General features: G+C 34.6%; 2 protein-coding genes across 5 annotated transcripts; one reads left to right on the top strand and one right to left on the bottom strand.

Annotated features, from left to right (window-relative positions):
- Positions 1–803: 803 nt before the first annotated feature.
- On the bottom strand, positions 804–6,184 carry LOC108731180 (uncharacterized). Of its 2 annotated transcripts, XM_018461358.1 has the most exons (7): positions 6,065–6,184; positions 4,640–4,980; positions 3,677–3,815; positions 1,890–2,189; positions 1,709–1,801; positions 1,431–1,607; positions 804–1,214 (listed from the first exon to the last, which is right to left on the bottom strand). In XM_018461358.1, the coding sequence occupies exons 2-7, from the start codon at positions 4,797–4,799 to the stop codon at positions 884–886; spliced, it is 1,200 nt and encodes a 399-aa protein (XP_018316860.1). In that variant the 5' UTR covers positions 4,800–4,980; positions 6,065–6,184; the 3' UTR covers positions 804–883. The 2 variants fall into 2 exon arrangements, with proteins under 2 accessions (XP_018316860.1, XP_018316859.1); XM_018461357.1 differs by lacking the exon at positions 6,065–6,184 and having other exon boundaries at positions 4,640–5,262.
- Positions 5,993–21,701, top strand: LOC108731179 (glycerol kinase). 3 transcript variants are annotated; one of them, XM_018461355.1, is made up of 12 exons: positions 5,993–6,049; positions 13,518–13,909; positions 15,435–15,514; positions 16,121–16,379; positions 16,627–16,844; positions 17,506–17,718; positions 17,805–17,915; positions 19,549–19,805; positions 20,023–20,228; positions 20,344–20,487; positions 20,587–20,673; positions 21,177–21,701. In XM_018461355.1, exons 2-12 carry the CDS (start codon positions 13,717–13,719, stop codon positions 21,272–21,274), a joined length of 1,866 nt encoding a protein of 621 aa, XP_018316857.1. In that variant the 5' UTR covers positions 5,993–6,049; positions 13,518–13,716; the 3' UTR covers positions 21,275–21,701. The 3 variants fall into 3 exon arrangements, with proteins under 3 accessions (XP_018316857.1, XP_018316858.1, XP_018316855.1); XM_018461356.1 differs by lacking the exon at positions 5,993–6,049 and having other exon boundaries at positions 13,071–13,909; positions 20,377–20,487; XM_018461353.1 differs by lacking the exon at positions 5,993–6,049 and having other exon boundaries at positions 13,080–13,909.
- Positions 21,702–22,496: the final 795 nt, after the last annotated feature.

Here is a 22,496-nt window from a genome sequence, read left to right as displayed (position 1 = left end):
ATTATAAACGCTGATGGATTATTTTGGTCTGATACTTCTGAATCACGAGTATCAGACCAAGCTGATACGCGTATCAAATGGTATCAAAGAATCTCAGCGTGCTGTAAACGCCTGGTTCGTTTTGGATCGTATATTAAAATTCGCCACTGCTTTTAAGTTAGAGTTATGCCTAGTGATTTAGAGCCGATTGTTCCAACTTCTTGGTAAAGTTTTCCTGTTAGGTAAGAGTAGCAAAATTATCCAATCACGTGCGCGGATTGCCAGATTTACCTTAATAGGTGAACTTTACCAAAAGATGGAACAATCGACCCTTAGGCCCAGTTTCACGAATCATGGTTAACTCTCAACCGAGGTTTAACTTATTTCTCATCTCTTTCCAATTCTAACATTAGAAAGAGACGAGGAATAAGTTAAACCTCGGTTAAGGGTTAACCATGAAACTGGGCCTAAGGGCCTTTAGTGTTTCTGCCTAAATTCATGAAAATCGGGCGTTTGACATTTTCAGAAGTTCATCCATCCCATACAGCACCGAAAGTTTTCAGAAATATCTCAGAAATATTTCAAATGAAAAGTGAAACGTTTCATAAAAGTTGTGAACTGTGGTCTGCAACATTTCTGAGACAGTTCTGAAATAGCAAATGTCCGCGATTCTTACACATGAAACCATGTTGAAAGATTGATGAAATATTATAGTAGAAAGAATCTGCAATCTTTTTGTAAATACTTCAATGTTATGAAGAAAAATTTTTTTTATTTGATATAAAAATTGATATGAAAATTTTTTATATTATATAGTCGACCACCGAATCCATTTTCGATTTTCTAGGATGCATCTTATTTGTCCTTCTGTGAAGTAACGTTGTAATATTTGTATTATTTTGTTCTAAGCTGTCTTTTCTAAGTTACACTTGTCGAGATCAGCTACCACCAGTTTCGCCTGAAGATCATTAATCATTAATTGCATTCGTTCTTTATCTTTTATTAAATTTTGAATATCTTCATTTTTTTGTACTAATTGCAATCGTAAATTTTGATACTCTTTTTCAATTTCTTTCATTTCATCCAAATAATTACATCCGGATTGTAAATGAAACTCATTGAGAGATCGATGATGTTCTAATTCAGCTTTTGGCAACTTCGTTGATGTGTATGGCTTTTCATTTTGTGATTTATGAGTAATGCTATCAGTAATGTTACTGCTATTTTTCATAAATCTGAAAGAATGCAATTTATTAAAAACATTGAAACATGTACAGTGTATCTGTTCTAACAAAAAACCTTTTTCAAATGTCACTAAAAATTAATACATTAAGCGGTGTTGTATCACCAAAAATTAAAATATTGGTGTCTTGTTACTACAATTTAAAACATTTTGACAATTGCCAGACATTTTTTGTATTAGAGTATACATGAAAGATCAATAAGCGTACCGTTGTTTACGAATGCATAAAGAAGTGCTCTCCTCACTGTGGTATTCTCTCGATACTCTTTTCAAAGGCATTTTTAAATGTTTTAATCCAGAAGCTTTAACCTGTTGTTTCTTCATTTTTGCATAAACCGAGCTCACACTACTGCCACGACTACGCAAATGCTTTATTCTTTGTGATCTGTAAAAAAATATGAATAATTAAGAATTCTTAGAAATTTTGAATAGCTATTCAATGCAACATAACAAAGAATTGACCACAATTAGAAATTATAAACGTACCTTCTTGGAAATGTGTTATGACATACATTGTCGGACGCATCAAATATACTTTGTGGTATTTCAAAAACTCTCTTTTTATCCACCCCCGATATTCTACAAAAACATGAAAAGACGTTACTATCTGTTGTCCATATTAATTTAATATTCTTTTCAAACATTAGCATCATGTTATGATTCTTACCTTTGACTTTTAGGTGTTTCGATATTCTCAACAGTGTCTGATACGCTGATTGGATCAGGATTGGCATTTTGTAGACGTAATGAATCTGAAACGATTCCACATTGTGCTATACAACTGTTTATTTTGGTTGATTTCGATTCATTATCCAATGTTGTTGACGAGCCATCAGCATCAAAGATCCGAGAAGTGCTGAGAAGTATCTCATTACTGGTTGATCCTTCATCTGTGTTTCTATGGGCGTTAGCAGGAAGCAGGAATTCTCTACGAATAACTTTAAAATTCATATTGATAGGATCAGTTCTGAAAAATAAAAGAATCATTAACTCTTATTATTCAAAATGTAAATAAATACAAAGAATAAAACATAGTACTTAACATCATTTCTTGATATATAAAAATAGAGTAATGCTCGTTATTTTGCAAAGCAATAAAAATTTAAATTTAAACAACCAAGAGACGAGCAAAATTGCATGTTAACCCTTAAATACTGAGGTAAAAAATATTGACACTTTTACTGATTTGGTCCTTGAAGGATATTGATAAAAAAAAAAAACACAGGAGTTTTATAACTCTATATTTTATTAATTAAACCGTTATAAATTACTCTTTTTATGAAAGTATTGAAAATGAGACTCTGTTTCTTTTCCAGTGGTCTTACGGACCAACCTCAGTACTTGAGAGTTAAAATAATTAAAATATATTTAATAATCTAATAAGATAGTATACATAATATATTTTGACTCACAAAGTGAGTTCAATTCAGTTTACAAATTTCAAAAAAGCATATAATTAATAAAATAACATATGTAGTCTGACAGATTAAATATAAACTTCAATTGTAAAATGAGACATTTGAGAGGCCAATAACTAAACAAACAATTTTGTCGAATTCTAATATGATAATTATAGAAACGTAATCATTCATGTCTACCGATAAATGTAAGCATTAAATCGTCAAGATGTAAAATTCTTATGATAATAAATTCAAATATGATAACAAATTGAACGGCGAGAATCACGGTAAAAGTGTCCAATGTGTAAAATAGACAGTGCAATGAGATGAAATTTTATCAAGTAATAACGTCATGAAACAAGACATCGAGAATAAAAGTTAAAAGTATCTAGTTCATATTGGAAGCTGTTCCAACAAGTGATACTGTGTAACGCCCCTGGCAGAAAAAATTTTTTACAAAAAAGTATAGAAAAACTACATAGATTTGAGACAAAATCTTAGAAAATCTTAGAAATTTTTCGTACATTTTCGTAGTGGGACGTACAGTGAGGTTTGTTTGTCTTAGAGATTCTTAGTTTTTCGTAGATATTGCTAGTGAGATGTAGAGTGGCGTTGTTTAAGGACTCAGGATTTCTAGGTTTTTCAAAGAAACAACATTGCTCTACGCCCCACTACGAACACGTCTATGAAAAACTAATAATTTCTAAGATCTTGTTTCAATCTATATAGTTTTTCGTAAAACTTTTTCGCTAGGGACAGTGATCGTTTCATCACGTTTCATGTTTTGTTTAACATTGGCGAACAACAAGGATTATGTAATGATTCACTGTCTCTTGTTGGAAAGCTCCTATTATTTGACTTCTTATTATTAACGAATCTCAAGGATGACTCTTGACGTTTTATTGCTTTATATGCTTCTTTTAAATGTGTAAATTGATGAAGATTCCAAGTCAAAATATATTATGTATACTATCTTATTGAATTATTAAATTATTTAAAAATGTAATTTTGCTTGTCTCTTGACTGTCTAAATTTAATTTATTGATAGATTTACCTATTTTCCGTTGAAGATAACATTTTTGTAGGAAATGCATTTGGTGAAAGGAGTCGTCTCGGATTTATACATTTTCCGATCTTCTGTTTCCTTCCTACATGGAATGACTCTTGAGTGAAGTGAGCTGAACATATCTTTGCTAAAAATGATTCAAATGACATTAATAGGTGGTTAACGTGAAAACTGAGATAGGGAGTATTCATTGATTCAAATTAAGAGAACACAATTATGTTTTCTTTTCTTTTAATTTCCAACATTTAAAATATTTTAGGTATTACCGCTACAGCACGAAATATCGTAACGATATTGCAGCAATATTATTTTGAAAGACTGAAATATTTCATAAAACATCGTAGCAATATCCATATGTCCGCAAAAATAAAATATTGTTACAATATTCTGCAATATTTCAACAATTAACAGTTTTATTAATTGCTAACATATTACTGCTTAGCATCTGTACCTTCAAAAATACATACAATACAATTGTGATCAAAAAACATTCGGGGGTGTAGAAGGCACACTCCAAAAGAGTTGGGAATCTCCAGGAGACTCGCCAACTTGTTTTGCGTACGCTTTCTTATATCTTTACACCTCCTGGATGTTTTCTTCTTACGAGAAGCGCAACCATCTCGTGGACATACGGAGCCGCATACTTATCTCTTGAAATATAATATTGCAGCAATATATTACAATATTTCCTATAAAGTAATAAAATTACAATATTTCACAATATTGTTGTAATATTTCGAATATTTAAATTTAAATATTGCAGTAATATTGCTACAATTTTTTGTAATGTTACAAAATATCCAATTTGGTGCGATATTTCGTGCTGTGGGGGGTGTGGGGGGGGGGGGGGAGGGTATTAATTATTAAATTATTAAATTACTACAAACAGAATATTTTAATTAAAGTAAAACATTATATCTTTTATAATCTTTTTTTTATAAAACTATTTACCATTTTTAATTCTTGAAAGTACTTGAAAGCTAACGTTCCCGATTTTCTGAAGCCAGCTTTCGCGAATTATATGACTTTTTGGTAAACCGAAGAAGCTCACTTCAGTCTTACAGCATTTATCCGTCCTATTCGGGCAAGATCTTACAATACAGCGTACCATACTGGTCCCAAATTTTACTATTTATTGTAATAAACACTCCTTCTTTTTCAGGGTAACTATTCAGTATAGTTACGTATAGTCATCTCAAAAATCGATGAAATTATGCTCATTCGATGCGTTTTTCTCCGAAATGGATGAATGTGGTAGCGAAAAGCATCACTCTGCTACTCTGTCCCGCAAACTGTGACATTAAACAATATTAAACGAGTCGTTGACAACTATTCGGGTTAGGAAATCTATCACATCCGCGAAATACTGCAATGCGAGCATGCGCTCCCAGGGTGCGTTCAAGTTGACAAACAGAAGCCTGCTCGCCAAGCTTCTTCTTCTTAATTAATGGCTCCCGCCTCCAGGCATATAAAAAGGAGGTCGATACGGCCAAAAACTGCTCGCCAAGCAAATGGGTGCATGTCACTGCATGTGCATTCGGTACTACGCGGTACTACGACCGCATAGATGGGCTAATTTTTGATTGGCTGAGTATGGAATGGCAGAAGCCAATCAAAAGTCGTGCTGGTAATAGATGACAGTACGTATGTACATGGAATAGAATTCTGATTGGCTTCTGCTTTCCTACTTTTTCTGCTTTCCCGTCCTAGTTGCGAACGCGTCCTACGAGTTATCGTCCTGTGAGAGAGAACGCCATTTTCTACCCAACTAGAACTTATGCCAGTCTCTTATTATACCGTCTCTAGAGAATAGCTACATATCTAGCGCCTTAGGATAGAGGGATAGCCGTGGGTGGCACTCGGGTGGGAATCTGAACATGCGTGGCTTCTCTCTGCTAGCACGCATGCGTGTCACGTACATGCGGAGGAGTGGTGCGCGCGCAATCGCACCCAGCAGACGACACGAAGGTAAACGGCGGCTGTGAGCTGTGACTCGCTGTGAGCCGCGACTCCGCGAGTGTCTGCAAGCGCGAGCCCTGGCGAGCCCTGGCGAGCCCTGGCGAGCCCGCAAGGAGGGCAGAAAGGTGTGCGAATGACAGCGCGCAGTAGTGGTAATCGGTTGACGTGATCTTTGGTCGTCGCATGTTCGTTGATCGATTTCTCGCTCGCGTGTGTGGTTGTGCGTGTTGCGTGTTTTTATTGTCGTTGATCGGTAAACGACGCTCGTCCGAGCGTCGTATGTGCGAGCGCGTATCGTCCGGGGGGGGGGGGGGGTTCGACCGGCCGTGCAATCGCTCTTGTTGCGAGGGCGATTTCGATGGAGCATTGACGGTTTGCAATTCGACCGCGGCACCTGCAGCAGTGAGTAACCCTCACCTTGACACCCCTTGGCTCTTCTTGCCCCTTTCTCTCCTTCGATCGTTTCTCGCGCCTCTCCGTTGTCTTCGTCGCTCTGCTCCACTCTGCTCGGAGCAACTCGGAACTCTCGGAAGTCCCTCCACGTGATTGCACCGGCGCGGCGCGGCGCAGTGAGCTTCGCTCGGGAGTGACGTAATAAAACTTCCACGTGGTAATTCCACGTGGCTCGCGACCACAGGGCCAGAGGCCGTCAATTCGTCAATTGTGTATCTTAAAACGAGATGAAAATGATAAAAGTGAATAAATTTACTAGATGTTGATCAATAAAATTTTAAATATTCTACTGAATGGGTTCACTTTTATAATTTTCGTATCATTTCAAGATACATTTCGATACATTATCAATTCCCAGGCATGCCTTAATTATAGCACTTGCTGCACTATCTCTCCACGAGATTTTTTTCGAAATGATGATTCTGTTATGTTTCTCTCGACGTATCGCGAGTGTGATTTTAGATTGTGATTCTTTTTTGAAATCCTCTACCTGTGTTTGTTGTGAGATAAAAGAAAATCAAACAAATGTATGATGCCTATAATCAGAGCCAATAAAAGAAAATTCCGGGAATTCCCGCTAAAGCCTGCCGCACACGCGATGCTTGTTTTCCTGCTGGATTCCTAGCTGGATTAGAATCTTACCATCGTATTGGCCGCGGTACTGATAGTTTCAGCATCGCAGCCAATACGGTGGTAAGAATTTATTCTAGCTAGCAATCCAGCAAGAAAACAAGCATCGTGTGCCGCCGGCTTAACCGGTTTCATGAGCGTTAGTTGACTGTGGTTAATCTGTTTCGATTTTCTGTTCTTTTCTGACTTTGTTTATAACGAAAGAGAATTGTCCCGTTAATATTTGAAAAGAAAAAACCAAGTGAATTATGATATTATCCTTCTGATTCTGTGTACATTATGATTAGGGCAACCAAAATTATGCTGTAAAAATCCCTTTTTGAGCGCCTAAAATACGCTCTGTGAAATTGAAAAAAATGCTCTAAAGAAAGGAATATATGCATTTAAAAATTATTTTTTATCGCACAAATTTTCCAACTATTAATTAAGTTTTTTTTTTACTTATAACAACAAAATAAAATGAATTTGATAAAATTTGTTTGTTTACATTTTTAAAAAATTAATTAGTCTTACGAGGCATTAAAATTAAACAAATACATATTATTTATTACAGTGACGAGAGAGAGAGAGAGAGAGAGAGAGAGAGAGCCTTTGATGTTATGTTATGTATTGTATGATACAGAAATATAAAAGATTGAACGCAAAAGCGCGAAATCTTTTTCTCCTTGTGATTTCTCTAACATCACTGCGCACCAATGCATCGCGGCGTGTGGGAATCATTTATCTAATCGATTCCTTTTTCAAAAATATAAAATATGTTGTAGCATACTTCTGATTGAGAAAAACTTATCTTAGAAATCCTATTTATTATTAGATCAGAAAAAAACTAATCATAAACTTAAATTAGAAAACGATGTGAAATATACAATAAAAATAGATAAAATATGTAAATATTGTGCATGTGTGGGCGAAATATGCAAAAATATGCTGTAACATATAGGGCTCAAAATGCATAATTTCTTATGACACAAATTTGTATTTAGTTTATTTCTTTATTAATCAAATAAAAAAAATATGCCCCATACATATTTTGGTTGGCCTAATTATGATATACAACAAATTTGAAGACATCGTTAAAATTATTTAATTCTATTGATATCATCTGAGATCAGATGTATGTATGTACATACATGTCCGTCAATGATTCGCAGGGTTGTGCAGTAGCCCTGACTTATCGGCTTGATTTACTCGCAGGGACGATAACGCGCGCACTTCGGAAAACGCACGGAAAGCATTACGCATTAGCAGTATGAATATAGAATAATGAGAATATTGTTTTTCTTATTATTCTATATTCATATACTTTTTTTTTTGTACTATTACCGTACATCAGTTACGCCGTACATCGCCATCTCGTGGTAGTACCGTAATAGTACCGTAATAGTGGTGTTTTTTGTGCGAGTATCGAACGCTTCGTTATTTTTATTTGGGTACTGCTATAATGTTTCCCTTTCCGTGCGTTTTTGTGCGCGTTATCGACGAGTACATCTGTGAGTAAATCAAGCCGATAAGTCAGAGCTACTGCACGACCCTGCGAATCATTGACGGGCAGGTACATACCTATGTAGTAATGTATATGTTGGAAAAATAGTCAAAATGTTGGAAAAGTTAATTGTTTAGTATGAATTACTATTAATTAAAGTGCCCTTGAATTGAATTAAAAAAAAAATTTTTTTTAACATTTCAATAAAATTAGATTTGAAGGGATCAATCAATTGCCATTTGCACTAATAAAGTGCGTCTGTATTTCTCACAGAATATACCTTTGAGATTAATATTTTGTTTTTGTTTATTTATTTATTTATCCTTATTTTAATTAAAAGAACACATCGATAAATAAACGATGCGTAATATTTTCTTTGCATGGTGGAATCTTCATGTCAAATAGCCCCCGCGGTGTGTCAACAGATCGATAGCAAATTTGATCAGAAATTGTTGGCAAATTAGTCAACTGTGTTGATATTTACATTATCTTATGTTTTGCCGACAGAGTCTAATCTGACAGTGTACCGGCGATAGAAATCTATCCGCCTAGCGAGCAGAATATTATATATCAAACGCACATTTGTTGCGCTCTACGTATACCTACCGCCAATATACGTTAATTGTGCAGCAAATATATATCGAAGTCCGTTTGATTTCTTGCCAACCTACTATCGTATTTTGTTGACAAACTTTACTATATTTCTGCCAGCATCTTGTTAACAACATTGTACAATTTTTTATAGATGATCTAGTGTATCTCTTACTTAAAGTGAAATAGACATACATAGTATACATATTTGAAGTTTGGCGAAATAGGAAGTTTCATTCTATAAAAAGTATAAAGAATAGTTGGTCAGGGTACCTATCATGGAACATGTCGGAACGAATTTCGATCGGAATTATTCCGTTTTCCCTAGAAAACAATAGAAATCTAGGGAATAATGGAATAATAGGTATCCTGACCTTTGTACATACATACTTACGTATTATGGAATTATTCAGAATGAATTGCGGTCAGAATTATTCCATTTTTCCTAGAAAACAATAGAAATCTAGGGAATAATGGAATAATTCTAATTGGAATCCATTCCGAATGAATTCCAGTACATACCGGCTGCTTTCCTTTTAAAAGAGACACAGTCGACACAAGTCGTATCGTTCTATCTTTGTCACTCTCTGAATGTCAAGAAGGATAGAACGACGCTTGTGTCGATTTGTGTCGTCAAATGGAAAGCAGTGAATCTTATTATGCCAGATCCTATATCAAATTCTGTAACTTTTTTGCTGCAGACATTTTTCACCCTTTTTTTAATGGATGGATAGGTGCGACCGACCAATTGTTGCTTGATAAAAAATTTATAAATGCTATACGAATCTTGAAAAAAAGTTGCTAGTAACTATGATAATAATCTCTGATGTTAAATTCGAATTCTAACGAATTGTACGTTTTCATTTAGCCGATTGATGCAAAAGTTCAAAGTTCAAAGTCGACAGTTTGTCAGAAAGTAACGCCCTTTGTACCTTACACTTTGTATTCCTTCAACTCCTTGCCGCATATTATTTGAAATTTAAAAAATCCGTGCGTAGATAAAGAAGTGCACTTCAGACTTGTAGAGAATTGGCGTCTATATGCCTGTTCGGGTCAACAGTCGTAAGCGCAGCTGACAAGTGATTGTAGTTGTAAGAATTGACCAATCACAATCAAATATTCTCCTTACTTACTATTCGACTTGAAGAGAGAGGGACGATGGAAGACGGCCTGTCTGTATCTCTTTTCATTCAACGGTAATAATGGGAGAGAGAATGAGAGGGAGATTGGCCGTCTTCCACGGTCCCTCTCTCTCATTATTGTCGACCACACTTGTCGATACACTACTTAATCGCGCAGTCCATTCTCTATGTCTTTGCTTACAACTACGCTTACGACTATTGTAGATATTCTAATAGACAATGATATATGTAATAGATAATGAATATTGTAATAGACTTTACGAATTTTGGTTATGTGTTGCGCTTATTTATTCATATATCATATATGTCTATATAACATAAAAGATGAAGACAAGACAAACGTGATAACGTTTAATATTCTCACATTGTCAGTTTAATTTGCATCCTTTTTTTCCTATGTATTCGTTAATTTCTTGAACTTGAACCTCTCCAATTTTTGTGTCGAGATCTCGATCAGAGCGAAGGGTCTTATTCGCGCGCAGTTTTGAACGTCCGCGCCACGAAAGGCATGCAACGCCACCGTTGGATGCACATTGCGTGATGCATTTTAGTTTAGGGTTTCAGCCGCTAGGCGGTCATCACCTTGTACTCTACAGCGAATATTCAGTTAAATAATTATAAAAATTATGTTAAAACGATTCCAATAACTATATATATATAAATATGGACGACAGTTGTAATTTAGAATTCATTGCTGAGTTCAATCTTAAAGATTTCGGGGACCGAAGTTGAGTCGAGAGGGTGTATCTGTCAATATGGTGTTTCTCACAAGCACTCGGGTATGATGCAGTTCGTATATAAGACCGGATCGTAGAGAACGCTCTCGGGTAGTCTGATGCTTCTCAGGTAAAACTACGAACGCATATATGCGGCCTCTCTCTTCGCTTTATACGATGTCTCTGTTCAGCATCATATGTCTCCAGTACTCACGTTCAGTTCGAAAACCACGTGCGTACAGGTTTAAAACCACAAAAAAAAAATCGGGTCGGTATTGCTTGTTTGTGTCACTAAAGAAAATGAACTGAGGAAGCGAAGATCGACTATCTATTTTGCAAAAAATTTCAAAATTCTATTCTTTTAACGTCACATTCAAAGATGATAATTTTATGATCATATTTTTCGTAAAAAGTTTTACGATCTTTTTTTTTTTTTTTTTTTTTTTTTGTAAAAGTATATATTTATGCGTTTTTTATGCGACCAAATGAATTGTGCGTATATTGTTTTTTAATTAAAAAGAACAAAATTTTGTGTCCCTATATTTATAATTTCTGTGTAAATTTAGGTTGATTCGCATAAATTGGATATACGCGAATGCAAGCAAACGGAAATCGACACGCAATCTCTAAGGCATGTTTCCAAAACTCCACCTCGTGGGTCGTGAGCTATTTCTTAAAATGGCAAACATCCGTGATCCATCTAGTTAATAAAAAAGCAGTTAATGAAAAAGCAGAGAAAGAGAGTTACACACATTTATTATTTATTTATATAAATTTATTCCTACTTTTTAAGTTTATATTGAATGCAATTTTCTAAAACTATTTCTCAAATATATAATGAGATATATGTGTGTGTAAAGAATGCGCTTATTTCTTATTTTTGTTAATGACAGCTTTGACATCGACATCGACGCGCGAATCATTTTTAGGCGTAAAAAATTCGATAATTATAATTTATTTCGAAATTTAATTTTGATTCTTACCATCGTTGAAAATCCAATTTCGTACACATACGAAGTCGTGGCGCGTATACGCAAGCTTGTACAGCTACGTAAAGTAACCAAGTGTAATTAAATAATTTATAAATTCTGAAAATTAAATTGCGACTAAAAACCAGCCTGTGACCCAATGGGTTGCGACTTAGAGGATATTACCAGCCGTATTTTTTTAAGAATAGGGGAACATGTGGTGTTCCTTTGACCGGTTGTACCTTTAACCATTTGTATTTATAAAAAATCTATTGGATATTTGTAAAAAAAAAAGTAAAAATATGTAGTTCGTAGTAAGAGTACCTTTGACCAAAATTCAATTTTTTTCTAATGTTAAAAAAGATGTACAAAAGATAACAATTTAAATCTATAAAAAATGCATGTTTGTGTCAACACTTGAAAGAATATTTTAGAATTTGTTTGAATTTTTAGACATCAAAATACAACTTGCACAAGAGAAAATGTCAAAATTGGTCAAAGGTACCTCACCCGTGTTGAAAGGACCCGTGTCCAAATCGGGCAGTACAGTGGATAACTTATATAGGCCTAGTTGTATGTAGTACTGGTGATCGGCTGATCAGATCTGGTCCAAGCAATTAAATCAGTAAAATATCATGAGTCGTCGGACTCAGATTAGTTGAGTTTTATTGATTTCAATTCTAATAATATAAACGGTCAATAATTTCTTTTTCTGAAAAAATTTTTATCTTTGACTGTCAAATTCCTCGTTTTTACTCAATACTAAGAAAAATACATTAAAATTCTATTTAAAAATCCATAAAAATAGGAGTTTTTGATTTTGAACCAGGGGATGGTCCGATTTGGAACCAATGGTTCCAAACCGGACTGGAAAAAGCGTTTTTACATTTTCCATTGTAGTTCAACACAGGTACGTCAAAATGGTCTGAAGCAAAAATGAAGGGAATTAAATGATCTTTCCAATGGCATTCTTCGATTTTACGATCGGACTTTATTTACGCTTTATAGAGAGCAAAAACTGCAAATAGATCCGATTTAGACCACTCTCCCCTACTTTTCTTGTGATTCAGGTATGCAATGGTAACCCTAATCACGATCCATTTTTTAAAATCCCTTCTCTAAAACATGGCGTTGCTTTCTTCTTGGAGAGAAAATGTGTGATTGTCCCTTTTTACTAATATACATAGATTCACTTTATAATCTTGGTTTAACTTACTTTTTACCTTTTTTTAGAATTTCTAAGAATTAGAAAAGAATAAAGAGTAAATCAAATCGATATTAAAGAGATTAATTATAAGTGCGTTTCGAATTACGCATGAAGCGCATGTGGTGTCATTTTATTTTTCTTTATTTTTCGGTGATCAACAAGGACGAATGATGCGTATCATGCAAAAGCTCTGTGCAAAAGAAGAAATGGACCAAGCCGTTTTGAAAAGATCGCTCCAAGAACGTTCCAAACTTCAACCAGCTATATCATGCGCTTTGTGCGTAATTCGGAACGCACTCATAATAAATTTATTAGTAGAAATGGACATGAAAGCGTTATTTGGTGGGTTTTTCTTCTTTACGTGTCACGTGGTCAAAATGTGAACGTTGACCAGCCTGCACGAGAATCAAGAGATACTCGAGATCAGATTGTATACGGCTACTTCGAGACTTGTGACTGTGACCACGAAACGAGACTCACAATCGGTACGAGTACGTAGGGCGAGGTGCGGGAGGGGGAGGGGGGAGAAAAAGCGAGAGGGAGCCAGGAGACGGAGGTATCCTGGGCAAGTTGCCGATAAATTTCTTTGCATTCTGGCGAACAAGCACGGCGCGCTTAGATGTACGTAACGTTCGAGTTAGTTCGAGTACATGCAGTCGTTTGTTTTCTCACGATTGTAGGAAACGAGATCGTTCTTGAGAACGACGTCATTCAATCGTAAAGTTATTGCAACGGTAACAATAACGACGAGAGAGAGAGAGAGAGAGAGAGAGAGAGAGAGAGAGAGAAACTCTGTTTGGTGAATATCGCATCTTTGACTTGCGAGTTATCGTTATCACGCTGACACGCCGAAAGAGAAAAAAGAATTCACGGTGATTCATGGAGGACGCAAACGGAAATGCGGAAGAGGACACAAACGAAGATACAGAGGATACGGCGATCGCGAGCGAGCGGGGCACGCCGGAAGGATTGAATTCCCTCGAGGATTCGGTTCCAACGTCGTTGGAGATGGAACAGTCCGAGATCGGTCGGAGAACGAGTATCTTCAAATTTTACTCGTACAAGAACGCAGGTGAGTGTGCCTATGTAGCTGTGCTGTCCGCGATGCGCAGAGAGCGATAAACCGAATTCGTGCCTATAGACGTTTAGGCATTCGATTTAAACGTCACGTTGATGACGCGAAATCGTGTCATCACTTTTATAAATCAACTACTGTGTGACCTACCTCTCTCCCCCTCCCCCTCCGCTCTCCCTCTCTCTCTCTCTCTCTCTCTCTCTCTCTCGACTGAGAATCTCATTCTTCGACTCGAGTAACCTCGAAATCGTCATTTTCGATTTTGAAACAACAATCGGCGACGTTCATTCACAAATAAAGGATTTAACAGGAAAAATATTATCGCAGGGAATATTACCTGCAAGATGTAACCACGTACCGAGGAAATTAACGATGATCGCGTGCGAGTATCACGAGATCTATCTATAATTCCTGCGAAAAGATATATTTTTTAGTTGGCGGAATATCACAAGAGGCGGCGTTAAGTGTTTTTATTGATTACGTGTTATCGCAAGCGCGTACGTATACATCAGCTTGTTTACTTACGATATATCGAAATAAAAAATACATTTTTCCGGTGGCTGTATCGACGACGAGCCCTCCAAGTCTACTATATTGCGGGTTATCGCCGATGAAATCCGTTTTTCTCGAATTTCAAAACTGAGATTGCAATGCAAATTGTATATAACAATGTAATTTTCTACAATGTTACGGAATTAAAGTTAGTAAATCTGGCACGTGATGTTATCTAACAAATAATAAAACAAACTAAAACCAAATTAAAACGAGCTATCTAAGGTATCAAATGATAATATTTATTTAAAAGCGTAGGAATTCGTATTTAACGATTAAAACGTTTCGAGTTGTACAGAGCCCTACTGAAAAAAAGAACAATGAACTATAGGGTAACTCCGGTATACTATATACGCCGCACCTATCAAAAACTTAATTTATTAAGTATTATTTGCTATGTTTAAAGTAAACGAACTATATCAGTAAAAACTTTGTACTGTCTACTACTATGAAAAAAATATTAGAAATCCGAAATATATATATATATATATTTATTTATTTTTCGTATTAAAAAATGAACTTTTTGAAACCCTTGCATTTTCGCCGTATATCCCACCCCAGGGGGTGGTATTATATGGCTACTCATAGGAAGAGGGGGGGGGAAGGTACGGCTCATGAAAAATTTACAAATAATGCTTATAAATAAGATGTAAAATGACACAATAACTTATAAAATGCGTTTATTAAGTTTTATTAAGGAATAAGAATGATAAATATGTATACGAAGTAATAAATAATATAATTACAATCTTCCTATATATATTACAAGTATTATGACATGGGATATATATTTCATGTAATGCGTTTGCTGCATTTAGTGCACTGAATTCAATCTGCGCACTTTGTATGCTTTGGGCATAAATCCCGCCCGCTAAAAATGCCGTATATCCCAAACAGGCGGGATATACAAGAGAGACAACAAATTAAACAAAGAATTTTACGAAAGCAAAGCTCTTGTATTTTTTTTTAGATACAATGACGAACACGGTGAAAAAAACAGGACCCCTTATTGGTGTAATTGATGTTGGCACGCGCACTGTTCGCTTTGTGGTAAGATTATTGTAAACAGTAGTAAACTCAAGTAGTTGTCAAGTTATAATTTTCCACGCTTCTAAATGTTTACCGAAACTGTCGTAAGGATTCCGCAATTCTCATTACTCTAGCGTGATAAATAAATAATAATTTCAAATGTCAATGTGATAAGTAAAGCCGAAAGTAATATATAAGCTGTTGTTAACGATGCATATAAATAATTGTAGCTAAAATGTAACTGGTCGACAACGAATTAACGATTTATAGGAGGCAATAAACGTAGATTGCGTGCAGTAAATAATAACGTGACGGTGTTCTTAAAACAGATTTTCGTGAAATCGTATTCGTAAGACTCCGTAGTTTTTGAAACGTTTAATCCGCTAATGAGCTATTTAAATAATTACGCAAATGAAAATAAATTCTAATCACGAATTCTAAAAGCTATGTGTAATTGTTAAAAAAATTATTAATAAGAAAATTTTTTTAAATTATATTTTCACGCGTAGTGATGTATAGATTTTGTGGAATATTATTGAGAGATCGTTTTTCTTCTTTTGTGAATATTCGTGCACTTTAATTTTATCGAATCATTGTTTTAACAGTTATTGTGAATTGTGTCTGCAGGTATTTAATGCAAAGCACGTCGCGGAGGTTGCATCTCATCAAATCGACATAGAGCAAATCAGTCCGCAAGAGGGATGTGTGGAGCAGGACCCCAAAGAGATTCTTTTTGCGGTAAAGGCCTGCATTAAGGATGTAATTCGCAAATTGGACATACTGGGTATGAAGATTGACGAAATCGTTACAGTGGGTATTACCAACCAGAGAGAAACTACAATAGTGTGGGATGCGATTACCGGCGACCCACTTTATAATGCCATAGGTGGGTAGAGATTCGCTTGCGTCTAATCTATTTGCGGGAAAAAATTATTTTCGTCCAAGAAAAATCTGAAAAGCCTAGTTTATATTGAACCTTTATGAAAGACCTAAAGTCTCATTTATAGTTTAATTGGTTTCTTTCAAAAGTAATATTTAATTTTTAAATTTAAAATAAAGACGAAGGGAGAAAAATGGAATCTAAAGTTGTTTGATTAATATTCGATTAGTTTCTGAAACGTAATTGATTTCAGTGTGGTCCGATATCAGAACCGACGCGATTGTAGACCAGATTATAGCGAAGTTTCCGGATCAAAGTAAAAATCATTTGAAATCTTTATGCGGTTTACCTGTGAGCCCATACTTCTCGGCTTTGAAGATTCGTTGGTTGAAAGACAACGTACCGGCGATAAAGAAAGCAATTCGTGAGAGGCGATGCAAAGTGGGAACCATGGATACATGGGTTGTTTGGGTATGTGACGAAGAGATATTAGCAAGGCATTAGTAGGAATTAGCGAGTATAACTTGACTAGGCTTATCCAATTAGTGTATTAATTAACGCTCGTTAATATTTATACTTGCTGTATCTTGAGGAAGGAAGTTATCACTAATATTAGATAGTAGTTGATATTAGACGATATTAGACAATAGGCAGCGCACACTGCTGTATATTACAAGGATTGTTCAAATGCTAAATAACTTATTTAACATTTGAGGTATTATATATCGACGCCTCTCTCCTATTTATAAAATGCTTATTCCAACAAGAGTGTTATACATGCCAATTCACGTTTTTGTAGAATAAGATGCTAACTCACGCTTTCGTTCAATAAGATTCCAACTCGCGCTTTCGTGCAATAAGATGTCAACTCGCGCTTACTATAGGCATGTTACAACACTCTTGTTGGAATAAGCATTTTATAAATAGGAGACGTCGATATAGATGTAATATTCGAGAAGATTAGCGCACAAATTCTAAATCCTCAATTTACTCTTTCATATGTATCTAATTAAGAAAATTAAAAATCTATATTTTACACACACACACACACACACACACACACACACACACACACACAATATGAGAGAAACTACGTGAATTGATGTACAATTAATTTAAAAAATCATTGCAGAACTTAACGGGAGGCAAAGACGGTGGACTATATATCACTGATGTTACGAACGCGTCGAGAACGATGTTAATGAATATAGAAACGCTCTCGTGGGACCCTACGTTATGTAGATATTTCGACATTCCTATGCAAATGCTGCCGGAGATCAGAAGCAGTTCCGAGATATATGGCAAAATCTTGATTGGTCCGTTGTCTGGCATTCCGATATCCGGTGTACGTAAGATCTCGTAAAATAATGAAAATAACAGAAAATAACAGATGTAGAATATACTTTTTGTTACATTTTCTTTCTTTATTAGATTTTAGGAAATCAACAATCTGCTTTGATCGGACAAAATTGTTTGAAGAAGGGTCAAGCGAAAAATACGTATAGGAGTGGCTGCTTTTTACTGTGTAACACCGGGCATACTGTACGTAATTCTCAAGTATTTCATAAACGTATAGAAGCTTAGAAAATTTTAATTAGATTTATTCTTCTTGATCTCACATATTCATATATTACATCTTTTATTAATCATTTATTTCACAGAAATCATAGTACAATCGAAAAGGAGGTTTAATTTCTCATGTAAATGTAAGTTGAAAATATATACAATAAAATTTTTTCATACAGAGCTATATTTTCGAGAGAATCGAGTTTGAATATTATCTTCAGTTAAGAGATACTATTACATATTTGTTCGAAGAAGTGAAGAATTGTAACACATTGCCATCGATTTACGTATCTTTAATTTGTCGAGCAAGAATTTGTCTGTCACATAAAGGGCGACATTTTTAATAATTTTTCAACTAATTGTAATAAAATAAATACATTATTGAAACTTATTGTAGGTATTACTTTAAACTATCCCTGTTGAAAATTCTTGTAAGTTTTTTATACCAGATCTTAAAAGAGTTGTATGTGATCAATCAAGATTACTAAATGAACGTATATGATTATATAAGAGATCTTATATAATTTGTACATGAATCTCACCAGTAATCTTTAATGACTTAGGAATCTGAAATGAATCGTACACGACGATTTATATCGCAATGAAAAGATATCGCCTTAACCTTATATAAGAAACTCTTAAAAAATAATTTTTTTACAGGATCATCTAAGAATATGGTATTAATTACCTATATATGATTCTAAAGTGTTTCATGAAAGATTATTTATCAGTATTAAGAGACGATGAGAGAGTATTGAGAGAAATGGAATTATTAAACTAACAGGAACTGGATTGAATATACGAAATGAAAAAGAATGAAGAAAAATTAAAAAATTTGTTAGAATACTGAAGATGACTGAATATATTATCACTGTCTTAATGAATTGATAAATTATAATTTCGCTATAATTGGCATAGGCTTTTTATGCTCCTTTCCCAAATTAAGTTTGATTTCGTCGAAAAGCCGTTATTCAATTTGTGTAAAAAGAATTAATTTTTAGCCAAAATGAATTCTTTTAAATCCCATTCAACTTCTTGCTTGTCTATTTTATTTACTAGGATACAAGCAATAAATCACACAAAATTCCAATAGTATTCGTGTAATATTTTCATAATGACACTCCAGTTATATTCTTGCAAGATTCAAGTTACATGCGCGTAAGATTCACGTAACCTGCGCGCAAGATTCATGTAACATGTGTGTAAAAGTCATGTAAAATGCTTATAAGTTGCATATAACATGGGGATAAGATTCATGCAAGATTCTTGATTTATCTATAGATATCGTATGCGAGATATTCTTATACGATCTTGTATGTTCCTGTCCGAAATTCGTATGTGAAAATTTTCTTGTAAGAATTTGCAACAGGGATACCAAATCTAGATTGATATAGAAATAGCGGTAAAAATAGTCAGATTAGGTGAATCAAGTATTATAGATTGTGCACGCGTCTTAACAAATATTCAAAGTCGATTTTTTCAGAAGCTTTCTGTGAAAAATGTTACTGAATATGTATTTTCGACTTATTTCTACATAAAGAATCACTGTCTTCCCAGTTGTATTACGATTTCCAAAACATCTGCATTATCTGTTACGTATTTTTTTCAGAGAGTATACTCTTCTCATGGATTGGTTACGACCGTCGCATATCAATTAGGTCCGAAGAGTCCACCTGTTTACGCATTGGAAGGTTCAGTTGCGGTTGCAGGTGCAGCTATTAAATGGCTACGGGATAATATGAAACTCATAAAAGATGTTCATGAAAGTGAACACTTAGCTCAAAGTGTATTTAGTACGGGAGACGTCTATTTTGTACCCGCCTTCACAGGGTTATATGCACCTTATTGGAGAAAAGATGCAAGGGGGTTGGTAGAATTTTATAAAAATTGCTTGGACTATTTGTTGAGTTTTTATTCTGTAGATATAAAAAATGTAGAAACTGAAATTATTTGCAAAGTTATTTAATAAATTACACATGATGGATGTTATAATATTTTTGAAATATTTTGTTTGATCGAAAGTTTGTAATGTCAAATGAGAGTTAGCAGATGTATTTGAAAAAGATCTACTTTTTTCTTTCAGAATAATTTGTGGACTTACTGCATTTACTACGAAGCAACACATAATTAGAGCGTCCCTCGAAGCAGCATGCTTTCAAACCAGAGACATCCTTGAGGCAATGTACAAAGATTGCGGATTTCCGTTAACGAAGTTAAATACAGACGGAAAAATGTCGACTAACAATCTGCTTATGCAACTGCAGGCCGACTTATGCGGTACACCAGTATGTAAGTATATTGGCAGCATTTATGAGCTAGAAATGTAGCAAATGTGATAATATTTTATTTTAATTCCTATCGTGGAAATTTCTATTCTTTGGAAATTAACTGTTTCGGCTAATAGTTAGGTCAACTATGCCTGACATCACGGCCTTAGGTGCAGCGATGGTTGCCGGACATGCTGCAGGGATAGATGTTTGGGATCTGGAAGGCGAGGAAGTAGAAACAGTACCAACCGACACTTTTCTTCCAACTACCACACCGGAAGGTAAACTTTCGAATTGAGTAATTTAACACTCATGACTTATTTTTCTATAAATATATAATATGAGGTTATGATTTTGCTGTATCTTTCCTTTTTTTGTAGAAAGGGACGCCAGGTATAAGAAATGGAAAATGGCGGTGGAAAGGAGCCTAGGTTGGGCAACAGGAAAAATGTCTGACCAAATGACAGGTAAATGTAAAAACATCAAACGATCAAAGTTCGAGATGTCTGATGTGATTGAGGCTGCTGGTTTAAATATTCTTCACTATCTCTTTGACACAGAAACAATTCTTTGCGTTACTTTTTTTTAAATGTATCGTGTATATATGGGACGTTTCGTGTCAAGCGGGCCACCTCTCCTTCCAAAATTTGACGCAACGGAAAAAACCGTTTAAGGTCTCAAAATATTCGCACATTTGTGCACTTTCGAATGAAACGTGGCCTTTTGAAAAATTCAATATGGCGGCTCAAATATGATGTCTAAAATCCGCAAAAGTCACGAATGTTCTTACAACATCGTCGATTTAAATGCGAAAACTCGACGAATCGGCTTGAAAATGATTACTATAAGTGATTACAAACCTAGAGATAGAATTATAAAGTTCAACATGGCGGATTTGGAATCAGTACACAAAACTTCCCAGTCAGAAATAGTTCTTACATGCAATGTATATTTTTTCTTGATATTTCAGATGAAAGGTACTGCATACTGGCATCCATTCCTGCCAGTTGGTTTTTAATATCGAGCTTTGTTCTCCTGCGGTTAAGTTATTACATAGGGAAGCGGTGACAGCAAGTCAACATTATCGATATGCAAGTTCTCGTAGACAGCGGATAGCCTTAATTGCAACTCATTGCAGAAAAAACTTGGTGACTGTATAGCTTGCTCACTCATATATACATCGATACGACGACGAGTAACGTATTAAGAAATGATCAGAGAGATAATATTGCTTCTTTAGATGCGTTCCATACATTTGGATGCGTTTTATCAGAGTTACACATTCATAGCGTGATCCTCATCGAGGACAAATACGCTAATCATTGGTTTTCGAATTTGGAAATGAATAATGTAACGAGCACAAAATGTACATTATATGTGTTTATTTATATTTCTCATTTTATTTTTTGTGAAATAACGATATTAGATTTCTTGTAGGATTGAGATGAAACAATAGAATTTTTTGTGAGATTTGTACTTCGAATTTACTTTGTCGCGTGCACACAATTCCATCTTTGTTATTATTATTATATTTATTGTAAAGACCATATATATGTATACAATTTTCAATTATATATTATATATATCGTAGAACACTTATATCGTAGGAACTTACTGTTTCATGAATCTGATTGTATATGACGCTTTATTTCTTTTAATCACTCGGTAAAAAATTTTTCATGCATAAATATGTATATATAAATATATCTAAATATACGTAAACATATATAATTATACAATGAAATGTGTCTATACATGGTCATACATTCTTCTTTCTTTTATAAAATTACTGTTTAGTATAAGAAAAGTAATAATAATGAGAAAACATAAAAAAAATAATTAAAAGGATAATTTTCATATTGTTTCTTTTAGAAAAAATCAAGTTTGGAAAAATGTAAAAAAATCGCTCATACATAATTATATGTAAATAAAATAGATATAATTATGTATGAGCAATTCTACACTTTTTCAAACTTGTTTTTTTTTTTTTTTTCCCCCTAAAAGAAACGATACGAAAATTTTTATTTTTTAATTATTTTTTATGTTTTTTCTCATTATTATTATTATTATTATTATTTTTCTTATACTAAACCAGGGTTGCCACAAGTCAGGGAAATCACGGAAGTCATGGAAAGTCAGAGAATTTGAAAATGGTTAGAGAAGTTATGAAAAAGTCAGGGATTTTAGCAAAATTTTCTGGAAAAATAAAATGGCTGTAAAGAGGTTTAAAATATGCGTACATCACAGCCACGCAATTTTAATTACGCGCCCTCATGTGCTTTCACGGCTT

Source organism: Mycetomoellerius zeteki, unplaced genomic scaffold (assembly GCF_001594055.1).
Source record: "Mycetomoellerius zeteki isolate Tzet28-1 unplaced genomic scaffold, Tzet1.0 scaffold121, whole genome shotgun sequence".
NCBI lineage: Eukaryota > Metazoa > Arthropoda > Insecta > Hymenoptera > Formicidae > Mycetomoellerius > Mycetomoellerius zeteki.
The sequence above is the reverse complement of the archived record's forward strand: the minus strand, read 5'-3'. Positions and strand labels throughout refer to the sequence as shown.